At 43.3% G+C, this 14,627-nt stretch overlaps 1 protein-coding gene across 1 annotated transcript in view; it reads right to left on the bottom strand.

Moving 5' to 3' along the window:
* The window catches only part of SH3KBP1 (SH3-domain kinase binding protein 1), a 224,528-nt gene that overhangs the window by 98,595 nt on the left and 111,306 nt on the right, over positions 1 to 14,627 (bottom strand). The window contains exon 5 of the mRNA XM_006835591.1: positions 5,998 to 6,049. Coding sequence (XP_006835654.1) covers positions 5,998 to 6,049 — 52 coding nt within the window. The remainder of the gene's footprint in view (positions 1 to 5,997; positions 6,050 to 14,627) is intronic.

Here is a 14,627-nt window from a genome sequence, read left to right as displayed (position 1 = left end):
AACTGCTGATCTTGCGGTTCGCAGCCTGATTCGTAACCACTACGCTACCAGAGCTCCTTATATATATCCTAGGCATTAGTAAGTTGAAATGGATTGATTGATACTAGCCATTTTGAATAGAACAAGTATATAGTCTACTACGCCAGTAATGACACATTGAAGAGGAATGGCATCACATTCATTGTCAAAAAGAACACTTTAAGCTCTATCCTGAAGTACAATGCTGACAGCGATAGGATAATTTCCATGTTTCCATATGCCTACAAGGAAGACTAGTTAATACTACTATTAACTCCTCTAATTTACTCACTAACCACTAATGCCAAAGATGAAGTTGATCTTTACTAACTTCTTCTGTCCAAAACTGAATAAACACACAATTAAGATGCATTGATAACTGATGATTGGAATATGAAAGTTGGAAACAAAGAAGAGGAATCAGTAGGTAGAAAATCTCGCCTTGGTGAAAGAAATGATGCCAGAGATCTTATGATAGAATTTTGCAAGACCAATGACTTATTAATTGTAAATATATTTTTCAACAACATAAATGCAACTATACAACGTGGGACCATGCCAGATGGAATACACAGGAATCAAATAGAGTACTTCTGTGAAAAGAGATGATAGAGAAGATCAGTATCTTCAGTCAGAAAAAGGCGAGGGGCCAACAGCAGAACTGATCATCAATTGCTCACATGCAAGTTGAAGCTGACGAAATATTTTTAAAGTCTAAACATGACCTTGAGTATATCTCACCTGAATTCAGAGAGCATCTCAAGAACAGATTTGATTCACTGAACATTAATGACCAAATATCAGACAAGTTGTGGGATGACATCAAGGACACCATACATGAATACAAAGACAGGAAAGAAAGAAAAGACCAAAGTGGATGTCAAAAGAGACTCTGAAACTGCTCTTAAATGTAGAGTAACTAAAGTGAATGGAAGAAATTATGAAGTAAAAGAGCTGAACAGAAGATTTCAAAGGGCAGCTCCAAGAGACAAAGTAAAGTATCACAATGAAATGTGTAAAGACCTCAGTTAGAAAACCAAAAGGGATTAACACACTTAGCATTTCTCAAGCTGAAAGAACTGAAGAAATAATTCAAGCCATAACTTGAAATATTGAAGGATTTTATGGACAAGATACTAAACAACACAGAAAGTATCAAAAGAAGATGGAAGGCATACACAGAGTCACTGTACCAAATAGAAAGGGCCGATGTTCAATGACTTCAGATGGTAGCATATGATCAAGAACCAATGACACTGAAGGAAGAAATCCAAGCTGCACTGAAGGCATTGGTGAAAAAACACCCCCCAAAAAACCAAAAAAACAAGGCTCCAGGAAATGTTTCAACAAATGGATGTACTGGAAGCACTCACTAATCTATGCCAAGAAGTTTGGAAGAAAACCACCTGACCAATTAACTAGAAGACATCCATTTATGTGCCCACTGCAAAAAAAAGTGATCCAACAGGATGTGGAAATTATCAAACAATATTATTAATATCACACTCAAGTAAACTTTTGTCAAAGAAAACTCAAAAAGCTGGTTGCTACAGTACATGGATAGGGAACTGCCAGAAATTCAAGACAGATTCAGAAGATGTGGAATAAGGGTTATCACTGCTGATGTCAAATGGACTTTGCTGAAAATAGGGAATACCAGAAAGATATCTACCTGTGTTTTATTGATTGTGCAAAGGCATTTGATTGTGTGGATCATAACAAATTATGGATAACACTGTGAAGAATGGAGATTCCAGAATACTTAATTGTGCTTATAAGAAACCTGCACTTAGAAGAGAACAAGGGGATTTGGATACTGTAAGCTTTATAATCAGGAAAGGTGTGTATCAGGGTTGTATCCTTTCACCATATGAGGGGGCTTCAAAAAGTCTATAGAAAAATTCCATTATCTTTTAATTCCACTTTTCCAGGAATTTTTAAAGCCTCACTCACATTTATTCAATCTATATGCTGAGTAAATAATCTGACTACATGAGGAAGAATGCTGCATCAGGACTGGAGACAGATTCATTAACCACCTGCAATATGCAGATGACACAGCCTTGCTTGCTGAAAGTGAAGACATTGAAGCATTTATTGATGAAAATCAAAGACTACAACTTTCAGTATGGAATACACCTCAACATAAAGAAAATTAAAATCCTCACAACATCATGATAAATGAAGAAAATATTGAAGTTGCCAGGATTTCATTTTACTTGAATCTGCAATCAATACCCATAAAAGTAGTAATCGAGAAATCAAATGACATATTGTTCTGTGAACATCTACTGCAAAGGACCTTTTTAAAGTGCTAAAAAGCAGAGATGTCACTTTGAGGACTAAGATGCATGCCTGATCCAATCCATATTTTCAGTTGCCTCATATGTATGCAAAAGCTGGACAACGAAGAAGAAAGAACGTAGAAGAATTGATGCCTATTACTGGCAAAGAATACAGAATATACCACGAATTGCTAGAAGAATGAACAAATCCGTATTGGAAGAAGTACAGCCAGAATGCTCCTTAGAGGCAAGAATGGTGAGATTTTGTCTCATGTACTTTGGACATGTTATTAGGAGGGAACAGTTCCTGGAAAAGGACGTCATGCTTGATAGAGGGTCAGTGAAAAAGAAGAAGGTCCTCAAAGAGATGGACTGACACAGTGGTTGCAACAGTGGGCTCAAACGCGGCAAAGATTGTGAGAATGGAACAGGACTGGGCAATGTTTCATTCTGTGATACATAGGTCATGTGAGTAAGAACTGACTTGATGGCACCTCACAAAAAGAAAACCGAGTTCTGGTGTTATTTAGCAAACAGGAGCTTAACACAGAGCAGAAGCCATTTATAGCCAATTTCCTACATCTTCTTGTCTATGCATCCATAATTTACAAGAAAAGCAGTAATACTTGCAGATGTTTAAGCTTAACTTCCTTAGGTATCCAATAGTCACAGGAAAACAATGGGTTGTTGTTATTGACAACAACCTTGCAGTTCAAACTGACTTTGCAGTCCACTGCATTAACCCAAAGTATATAGAGAAGGCAAATATAAAAATATACAAAAATGAGGTCACTGGGTATCACGTGCAATTAATAAAAGGGATTTCATAGGGACCTGGATTCCATTTTATAGTAGTTTTAAAATATGGTCCCAAATAATTTGTTGTAGTCCTGGTGTGGTGCTGTGGGATAAAGCATTGGACTACAAGGTCAGTTTAAATTACACAGTTGGCAGTTCAAACTTACCAGCCACTCCTTGGAAACCCTATACAGAATTCCTATGAGTCAGAACCGACTTGATGGCACTTAACAACAACAATGATTTATTAACCAATCTGTTGCAGTGGAGTTGACTCATGATGACTTCATATGTATCAGAGTAGAACTGCTCCATAGGGTTTACAATGGCTGCTTTTTCAGAAATACACCACCAGGCCTTCCTTGCAAGGTGACTGGATAGACTCAAACTTCCAACCTTCTTCTTAGCAGCTGAGTGTGTTAACGATCTGCAACACCAAGGGGCTCCAATTGTTTGATATGCCTCCCATTAGAGATGAAGTCTACATTCCCTTGCCTGGAAGGTGGGATAACTTGTGAGTGCCTCAACCAAGCAGCTGCCTATGCTTCGCTTGCTGGAATACCAAACTGGCATGTAAAAGCCCAACTACCCTGAGCTGCCGTGCTGGAGAGACCATGTGGAGGCACTCCAGCCAACAGCCCTAGCCGAGTCAAGTATTCCAGCTGTCCTTGCCAATACAGGTGAGCAAAGAAGTGGATCCCTCCAGCCTCAGCTGATCCAACATTTCCAGCAGAGGTCCGCATCCTCAGAGAGCAGACAACTAACTCATCCTGGTTGTACCCCAAATTCATGACACACAGAATCCGTGAACTTTTGATTGTTGCTTTCTGCCACTAAATTTGGGGTAATTTGTTATGCTACAAGAATAACCAGCACCCACTTTTAAGTTGAGGAATCTGCACAGAAATATGTTGGTTCTGCCAACGTCCTTCCTGTCTGTTTCTGATTCCCTCAAGTATTGCATTTCTAAATGTGCCAACTAGCATTTCATCTTTACCCAAGTGGACAGCAGCTGCACCAAACAAATCTGAAACACTGCTCTTATTTATGGACTTGTTTAAATGCTTGGCAAACTCTTTACATAACCAGTTCCAAAGATGGGTGCTTGGAATATACACTTCACCTAAGTCCTCTTAATGACTCACCACAAGTAAACTCTGTATTGATTTTTTTTTTTTTTATCAACTCCACATATGTGGTGTGGTTACAATAAATTAAAAAAATCAAATCATTGAAAATAAAGAAAGTTGAAGAGGAGAAAAGATTAAGTCCAACCTCCCATCACCGAGCAATTTCCAGGATCATTCTTCAGGATAAATGAGCAGTAGCAATCACCTAGGAAGAGTCATGCCTTGCCCTACCCACAGAGACCCAACATAAACTTAACTTGTTTTAAAAGGATAAGAATTTGCCTATTATCATACAATCTAGACTCCTGATGAGAAAGTGAAGAAGTTCACTATACCTACAGGCACAGCAGAAACTGACAATCCTCATATTAAGAACACAACCTGAGTTCCACTCTAGGCTACTTGAATTTTGAACCACTGAGTTTCTCTCCTTAGTCTCTTATGGGTTACCAAGAACTCTAGGGAGAAAGGGTCTTCAAAGAAAAGCAAATACAAAGCCAGCTTTAATTTCAGCACAATAAAATATTTATACTGCCAGAACCACCAGGTGGCAAAATTCAACTACACAATGAGGGTGGGGGTGGAGCAGATGTAGTTAACATCCTTTTTTCAGGCCTTACTCTAGGTAATTCTCAGCTATGTCAAAGAAAATGGGACAGGAATTTGGGTTTAAGTTGATTACCCCCCCTCCCAACTTGGTGGGTTAAAAAAACTTTTAAAAGAATTAAATCACTCCTTAATAAATCTCTCACCAAACCAATGTGGAAATTTATTCACACTTTAAATGATATAAAAAATAGAATAACTGTGAATGTGGACAACTGAAAACACCTTTACTCTTCTTCTAATTTAGTTGCTAATTTTTCACAAAGCCACTGAAATAGTTATTCATGGAGGAACTTCTCTCCATAGTGAATTTGAACAACTAGAAAGAGGAATTCTAGTGCTAAATATGAATGACCATGTTTATGCATGAGAATCTAGTATGAGATGAGTTTGTCCAATAGTCCAACAGCAATTCTACCCATATTATTCAACCCAGATATGTGAACTATGCAGAAAAAGGGAATTGAACACTTCTCAAGACAAAAAGAAAATCATGGGGGAAAGTATTTACTGGTAGAAGAAAAAAAGTCAAGTAAGCGCATATTTTGGTTTATTATGCAGAGCGCATGGGAAATTCAGCAACTTTATACATGTCCCAAGGAGCCCTGGTGGTGCTGTTGGGAAACACTGGGCTACTCACCTCAAGATTGGTGGTTCAAAACCACCAGCCACTCTATGAGAAAGGTGAGGCTGTCTGCTCCTGTAAAGATTTACAGTCTGGGAAACCCTAAGGAGCAGATCTACTCTGTCCTATAGGCTCACTCTGAGTCAGAATCGATTTGGTGGCAATGGGTTTCGGTTTGGTTTTGCATACATGCCCAGTGACACCATGACCCATGGGAAGAAAATAGGACAATTAAGCCCTCCTTCTGACCATTCTCTTTGTTGTTGTTGTTAGGTGCTGTCCAGTTGGTTCCAACACATAGTGACCCTACACACAACACTCTCAAATGCAACAACAATCAAGATATTTTCACAGTATCATGGACACATTTTATTTTTCAGGAAAAACAACAGCATATTCAAAACCTGGAGGCTTAGACCAAATCATTGTTTCCCAATTTGGCCATCCAGGAATCTTTTGCTTTCCCAGAGGTGATCTGAACATATGCAAAGAGAAAGAGGCACAGTTGAGTTGATGGAACTGAAAGGTACATTACCTGCCCCTTGTTTGATGACAGGAGCTGATGGAGGAGGCGGCTTCTTGGGTCTCTGAAAAATGAATCAAAATTAGCACGTGTGAGATTGTTGGCAACCCTGGCCTCTGACATAAGGATCACAGACATTGTTTTCTCGATGCAGTTTGGACAACCCAGAAAACCTCGCCAAAAAATTGAGCAACTCACTCTCCAGGGATGTCAGTTTTTGGCACCTTTGAACAAACACTAAAATAAATTCAGTCTGCAAAACACAATTCCGATCAGCAAATGAAACACCATTTCCCTCTTTCTAAATTTGTAACAGCCTTCTGGAAAAGCACGCCTCAGCAAAAATGGCCTGACACCAGCAAGCACAATGGCACTCCTCCGCTGAAACGGCATTTGCAATTAAGATTTCATCTGCTGAATAACCCAACATGCTGCAGAAAGTGTCACTGGTACGACACGAAATCAAATATGTTCTGCATGGGGAACGGGCACCAACAACCCTGGTAGAGGGCCCACTGAGGCTAAGTTGAGTGCCAAGTCTTCTGCTCCTTATTGCCCTGCAGCTTGCAGGCCCTTTGTGGTCCCCCCACCCCCACCCCTAACCCAGTCTCACTGTCATGAGTAATGAGATGGAATGGATTTCTCCTCACCCCACCCCCCCCATATCAGCAGCTATTTGTTTTTCTTGGATGCCCTGTCATTCTGCAGCCAATGGAGCAATGCTGCAACCAATAGCATTTATCCCTGCACAAACTGCAGAGGAGCTGGGCATCTCCTGCTCACCAAAGACTGACTGTGAGATGGTCGGGCTGTGGTTGGAGAAACCAGTTAGGGTGTTAGTGTCGAGCTGCTGCCAGGCCAAGACAAGTGGGGCCAAGTTCAAGGGGAAAGTCACGAGCCACATCGCAATAATTATAGCCAAATGCACAGGGAGGGTCTGAGCGTATGATTCCTCTCACTACTGGCACTCCTCTGCCCCTCTCTGGGCATCATCAGGCTTGTTACTGAGTCTCCTCTGCACTCTCTAAGCGTACTACCGTGGCCTTACTGCTGAAGCCAACAGAAAGGGCTGAGCATCACCAGTCCAGACCTATCTGGACCTGATGGAGTCCCAGGGCCCAGAGAGAATCTCAGGCCCTCAGAGGAACTAGCTCTGGGAGCATGGTTGTATTTAGGCTCTGGATTAGACAATGTTTCTGTTCTGCTCTTCACTAGCTGGCTGATTCAGCCAGATTGCTCTGGTAAGCAGGATAGTACCATGCATAAGAGGGAAGGCTTCAAAATCAGACTGCAGATGATTTGCTGTGGACGCTGGGTACTTGATCTCCCCTAGTCGTATCTTCTCATCTGTAAGGGGGTGCCTCTTCCTATCTACCTCCCTTTCTGGGCACTATGAGGATTAAGCAGCCTAGAGTGAGCACAGAGTTAATCCACAGGACTTCATGAGGTAGCAATAGTTTTATGCCCATACTGCAGATGAAATCACTGAGACTAGGCGAGATCACCTGGCTAGTACAAGGGGCGGGACTCTGGGTGTCCAGCCTAGACTGTCTGCCCCACAGCCACGCCTTTGAGCAAACAAGTGGCTAGGCAGCCAGGCCCAAAGGTTTTAAAAAGCATACAACTGTGCATGTTAACTCTGAGAAAAAACAACCCGGTATCGAATTGCAGCGACAGCATGAGCTGAGCTATATTATAAAATATACAGAAAGAGCAGAAGACTGACAAGCAATCCGTTTAGTGGGCTCATAGGTGTCTGGATTTGGGTGTGTGCCCTTAGTGTTCTTCTGTCTTGTCTATGTGAGTACACACAAACTTGAAGAGAGGAAAGAAGGAAGGGTGCACAAGAGCCTCTTCCTCATGTCTCCTCCACGGGAGGGAGGGAGTCCTCCTGGCTCATACCCCTCAGGCTACTCTTTGGCCTTGGACAGCCATTTCCAGCTCCCTACCCTGATGCCTTCCTTTTTCTTCCTCCCTTCTCCATCTCTGCCCTCACCTGAGGATAGATGTGTGTTTACCTACTGAAGTTATCCTTGAATCTCTGCCAATTAACCTTTTTGTACTCTGGTAGCGTAGTGGTTACGAATCGGGCTGCTTTCCTCAGGGTTAGCAGTTAGAAACTACCAGCTGTTCCGCAGGAGAAAGAGGAGGCTTTCTACTCCTGTAAAGATTTACAGCCTTGGAAACCCCGTATAGGGTCGCTATGAGTTGGAACTGACTCCACAGCACATAACAATAACCACCACCACCACCTTAGGACCAGAGTCATTGCTTACTCATGAAGTTGCCAACACCCTGTGACCTGATTCCTCCAGCTGCGTCCCACCACTGCCTGCTCCTCAAGTCTTCCTCACGCCTCCGTGGTATGAGCATTTTTAAAACCAATTTCACATGTGTCTCCTCTGAGGCCGTGGCCCCAGAGGCCTGGGCTCAAACCACAAGGCCCCAAATTAAACAAAAAAGCACAATTATAAGGTATCCTATTTTCCAAGATTACTATGCTAGCAAAGAGGGGAAAACAACAACAACAACAACCCAACCCTGGCGGCTGTGTCATACTTGGCAGGGAGCAGATTCATGAAATGTGACAGGACAGAACAGAGGGGCACAGAGATAGAGAGCAGGAAATGCTGTACCGCCGTCTGGAGGCATCTGAAAAGTGTCCTCCCAGTGCAGGAGCACAAGACTGAAACGTGACAGGGAAGGAGTAAGACAGAGAAGAGGTGCAGAGGTGGTTGAAGCAGAGGGAGGGACAGTTTGGGAGTTCTCTGCTGCCTCCTCCACTGATGTTGGCTTGTGAACTGAGTGGGTTTACACATTTTCCTTTGTTTTTTTTCCTTGACCAGCTTCACTTTCTCAGGTTTGATCCAATTTCACAGCCTTTATGCCTCGTTAGACGTTTGAACTGCAAGGTCAGCGGTTCAAGCTCACCAGCTGCTCTTTGGAAACCCTATACAGGGTCGCTATGGATCGGAACCGACTCAACAGCACTTAACAACAACAACAACAACAATGCCTCATTAGATGAGAGGCTAGCATTTTAAAAATAAGGTGTTTTCTAAGGCGATTCTAGGTCCCAGGTGGTACAGATGGGTGCGTCAACGTGCTCAGCTGGTAACAGAAAAGTTAGAGGTTTGAGTCTACTAGAGGCACCTCAGAAGAAAGGTCTGGTGATCCACTTCTGAAAAAGTAGGTAATTCTAAACAAGCATGAGAGCTTGGGTTCTATCTAGCTCGAAACCACATCCCAGATGGCTAATAAAAAAAAAACTATACATGAGCTGTGGTAATTTTTTATTTCAATACAATACAAAGACATGGCAGTGAGAACAGCAAAGGCAGAGTGAGTAAATCTATAGCAAAATGCAACAGTGGATGGAAAGCGCAACCCAGGAGACCTCCAGCTTCTCAAATAAAAAGACAGGAGTAGATCACTTAGTTGATTTCCCTAATTTGTCATACTGTAAGTGGAGGAAGCAAATGGGGCCCCCAGGGTAAGCAGGAGGCGGACATTTCCTCTACCTAATTTACCAGTAAGAAGATATTAACTAGTTCCTGGAGATGCTCGGACAGAAATAGTCTTTTGTGGTGCAGTGAATTATTTAAGGTCTCTTGTCTGTCAACTCTCACCAAACGACGTTTTCTTAACTGGTCTGGGTAAGAGAAAGTGGGAGAAGATACTGATAGGATGATATGATTCAGTTGTGAATTAACTGTTAATAGGGTTAATTTAATTGTAAAATCGTGGAAGTCTAGTGTGGGTATAAAATGAGCTATCTCAGACGCACCAACAGGGATCTCACTACTATCAAAGAAGAGGAGTCAGGGGTGGATTATGTCCTTTGGACCCTCAGATCCCTTCACATCAAACCTCCTTGGCACTGGGACAAAAAGCTATGACACAGAGGCAGGGCAGAGCAGCAGCAGCTGAACCAAAAGCCAGAGCAAAAGAGGGCGCGCATTAGGCTTCCCAGCCCGTGGGAAAAGTAAAGCTGAGTGGCTTTGGGCCAGAGGTGTGCTTGCAGAGAGTGGGGTGCCTCCAAGCACATTAATGGGGGGAGCTAGAGCTGAGTGTTGTACCCTGTGTATCAACAGCCCTAAGAGAGCTTTGTAACATTGCCAAAGCAGGGCAGAGGCCAGGCCAAGGTCCTGAAAGACAGATAGAGGCTGCCTGTGGGCACAACATAGAAGTTGTCTTACTAGAAGACTGCACCCAGAACATTTCTGACCCTGAATTGTAACTTTTTAACTTTCCTAATAAACTCCTTAACTGTGAGAATGGTGTGTGATGAGAACTCAAGAGTGCTGTGGGAGGAGTAGTGGGTGTCATTTTACACTTTTCCACTAAGGAGTTTAAGGCATGAGTTTTAGAAGCACTTGCTCTAATTACTCTTTTTTCCTCCCTGAAGGTAAAATATTCCAATGTACTCAGTAGCTTTAGTCTGCTCAATTTTCAGATAATTGTTAAAAAAAAAAACAAAAACAGAGGCTGTTAGAACTCTTGAGTGATCACAGGGGTCCTGCTTACAGTTGAGAAAATGGAAACCCTGAGGGGCTGGGTCAACAGCTTGTTGGTGGCTAAAATGGGCTTAGGGCTCGCATCTCTCAGAGCCCAGACGTCCAGCTAACAGGGAAATGCTCCTCACAATACAGAGGCTATGTGCCCATATTTTCTCCTTTCCTGTTGTTGTGTCATTGTGTCAATTTTGACCCAAAGCGACCCTGTGTAGGGTTTCTGAGGAGTGGGTGGTGGATTTGAACCACCAATCTTGCGGTCCAGTGTATTACTCTGCAGCGCCACACCAGAGCTCCTTTCTGCTTTCCTGGATGGGTAGAAGTACTGCTTCATGAAGGTGGAATGCCAAACCAAAGTGCATGTATGTATGCCTGTGAGAAGTCATTGGGATTAATTAAGGCTTGGTGTGATTTCTTCCCATTACTACCAGGAAGGAAATAAATTGGAATTTTCTGGGGCAAGGACAGCAAGAGAAAGCTTTGTTTCCTGCAGAAGGATATGGAATGATTGCTCTTTGCTTGGCAAGATTGGCCAGTCCAGGCAGAAAAGCTCATCAGCTGGCTCCACTGATCGCCCTGGCAGGATTTGATTTGCAATTTTGCTGCTTCTGCCAGTTTGCCTTCAGAGGTCTGGCCCCAAAGATACGATGTTTTGAAAATAACGAGAGGCATCTACCCCTGATGGCTGGGCACCCTTCAGGAGTGCATGGTTAGAGGACTAGAAGCAAATTGTAGCTTGATTCTGATCAGTTGTGGGCCTTGGGAAACCCTCCCCCAGGCTTCCAGCTGCTAATTTCTTTGGAGGGTTCTAAGGAGCTCTGGTAGCGTAGTGGTTATGAATCGGGCTGCGAACCGCAAGGTCAGCAGTTCGAAACTACTAGCTGGTCCGTGTGAGAAAGACGAGGCTTTCTGCTCTCGTACAGATTTACAGCCTCGGAAACCCTGTACAGGGTCGTTATGCGTCGGAAGCGACTCCACGGCACACAGCCATGGGATAAAATGTATGGTTCCTGATCAGGGCACCCCTCACCCTCTAGAAACACACAGGACCTCTGCTCTGCCCTGATCTCCCTTGCTACCTTAGGGCTAGTCACACCTGTGAAGTGTGAGGCTGAGGTTATGCTCAGGGAGAGGATAGCACCTAGGTGCCTCAGAGTAAGACACTGCTAGGAGTCACTGAGCAACTTGCCCTGGGGAAGGGCTCTTTACATTCCTCTTAGCATCTGACCTTGATTTTCCTCTCAGCTAGGTCTACCCAGACTGGTGGTGTTCAGCTTCTCCCTAAGATGCTCTCAGTTCACTCCCTTGGTCACCCCCTCATCACGTCCACTCTACCCTGGAATGTACTATGCACTCAGACCCCATATCTAGATGGAAGGACCTACCCATGCCTATGTCTGAAAAGGGGAATCTAACAAGGGGCCTGGCTCCCTCCTCCTTCCCCTTCTCTTCCTCCTCTTTAATACTCATACAAGACAGAGCATGAAGCAAGAGAGGAAATGGGCAGAAGAAAGGAAGGTACACACTGGCACCCAACAATCAAAGAAGTGATTCTTGCGTGTCAACCACGTTCCTTTCATGCTGCCAGGCCCTCTAAGGGAGAAGCTCGGGACAATCGTTCTGCCTTCAAAGAGGGTGCAGTTCAGATGGAGCAAGTTGAGAGAGAGAATACTACTTTAGGCCAGAAAATATCCAATGAAGTGTGCTCAGCTGAGACAGCTCAGCTGGAAGTACGAACGGAGAGGGGAGAAGGACTACCACCAGGCCACCTCTGGGAAGCCCAGCTTGGCCTTGGTTAACAGGCTGCACATGGGCAACATCCACACCTTGATGATACTCATCCCTCCTCACTTGAAAAACACTTATGAAAATGAATGTTAAATGTATAATCTCACAGATGAATTTTTTCATAAAGTTCCTTATTAGAAGCACATATTTTTGGAAGACTAAAACATGTATTGAGAATCTTTTTAGAAATGAGAAAAAACACTGTTGTTAGGTGCCATTGATTCAGCTCTGACTCATGGATAACCCCATGTATGCCATAAAATATAGCCTAGTCCTGTTATCTTCACAATCACTGGTCTGGCTCAAGTCCAATGTTAAAGGCATAGTGTATGTTGAGTGCCTTCCAACCTAGAGGCCTCACATTCCAGCACTGTATCAGACAGTGTTCACTGGCTCAGTATCAGAAGTTGCTAGACCTTCCTTCCTAGTCTTAGTTTGGAAACCCCACTAAAACTTGTCCACGATGGGTGACCCTGCTGGTATTTGAAATACTGGTGGCATACAACCCAGCATCACATCAACATGCAAGTCATCACAGTACAATCAACCGACAAGATGGGCAGTGGAGAAAAAACAAAGTGGTTTTCAAAAAGGTCGAAGGACATGACAAGGAACAAAGAAAATCGTGGTTGAGAACAAGTTTAATAAACTAGGTTGTCAAAAGGTGAGAACTAAGGAAAGGGATCTCCTAAGAACCTGATAAAGAGAATGCACTTGGAGTTCACCAGTAAAATTCACTTAGCCATGTGGGACTCAAGCAGGAAGAGCACCTTTTCTGTCCAAGTTTGGAACACAAACAACTTCTGCTGGGTGATCTAGAGTACTTTTAAGAGGCTGGGTTGGCATGCAGCTGTAACTGAGAAAGTGGGAAACGTGGTCAATTGCATCAGTGTGGCTGGAGAGTGATGGTGAACATGAAGGGTCCACACACACTCATAAAACTGGAGAAAAAGGGAGCACTTGTCACCGCTCTCTGGACAGAATTCTGCCAACCACTCCATGTATATCTCCCTTGGCAGTTTTCCTCTGCTGGATGAAGGAGCCTCACCAGCTATCCAACTTTCTTTAGAGCAACTAGTTCCTCTTGTTTGAATTCTTTGCCCTCCCAGCAAATATCAGAGAACTATGGTTTCCAGTGAAATTTGGTTTCTAAAGAATCAGGCCTAAAGGGAGCAAATGCCCAGGGCAGCCAGACCTAGGTATTCCAGATGGACTGACATTACCATTCTTGGTGTAATTAGTGAGCTGGCTGGCAAGCTAGTTAGTGTACCCAGGTAAGTCTGTGACTTGGCAAAGATGAGCATGCGCTGCACTCACAGAAACATCTTTGTAGGCAGGATTCTGAGTCCCTGAAGCTGAGAGGCAGACATCACATGGTGGAGTTGTTGTTGTTGTTAGGTGCCATCGAGTCGGACCTGACCCATAGTGGAACGAAACACTGCCCGATCCTGGGCCAACCTCACTACTGTTGCCACGCTTGAGTCCATTGATGCTGCCACTTGGTTACTCCATCTTGTTGGGGGTCTTCCTTTTTTACTCTGACCCTCCACCTTACCAAATATGATATCCTTCTCCAGCAACTGGTCCTCCTGACAATATGTCCAAAGTATGAGAGACAAAGTTTGGCCATCTGGGTCTTCAAGGAGCACTCTGGCTGCACTTCTTCCAAAACAGATCTATTGGTTCTTTTGGCAGCCAATGGCACTTTCAATACGCTCCTCCAACAGCATAACTCAAAAGCATCAATTCTTCTATGGTCTTCCTTATTCACTGTCCAGCTTTCGCATGCATATGAGGTTACTGAAAACACCACCTTAGTCCTCAAGCTGACATCTTTGCTCTTCAACACTTTAAAAAGGTCTTGTGCAGCAGATTTGCCTAATGCAATAGTCTTTTGATTTCTTGACTGCTGCTTCCGCGAGTGTTGATAGTTGATCCAAGAAGAATGAAGTCCTTGACAACTTCAATCTTTTCTCCATTGATAAGAATATTGTTTCTTGGGCCAGTAGTGAGGATTTTTGTTTTCTTGACATTGAGATGCAATCCATACCAAAGGCTTTGATCTTCATCATTAAATGTTTTAAGTCCTCTTCACTTTCAGCAAGCAAGGTTGTATCATTTGCATATTGCAGATTGTTGTTAATGAGTCTTCCTCCAATCCTGATGCCACGTTTTCTTCATAGAACCCAGCTTCTCGGATTATGTGCTCACCATACAGGTTGAATAAGTATGGTGAAAGAATACAACCTTGTCGAACACTTTTTAAATTTTAAACCATTCGGTGTTCCCATGTTCTGTTTGAACAACTGCCTCTTGGTCCAGGTACAGATTCCTCATGAG

The sequence above is a fragment of the Chrysochloris asiatica genome, unplaced genomic scaffold (assembly GCF_000296735.1).
Source record: "Chrysochloris asiatica unplaced genomic scaffold, ChrAsi1.0 scaffold00018, whole genome shotgun sequence".
NCBI classification, from domain to species: domain Eukaryota; kingdom Metazoa; phylum Chordata; class Mammalia; order Afrosoricida; family Chrysochloridae; genus Chrysochloris; species Chrysochloris asiatica.
This window is presented reverse-complemented; position numbering and strand designations above follow the sequence as displayed.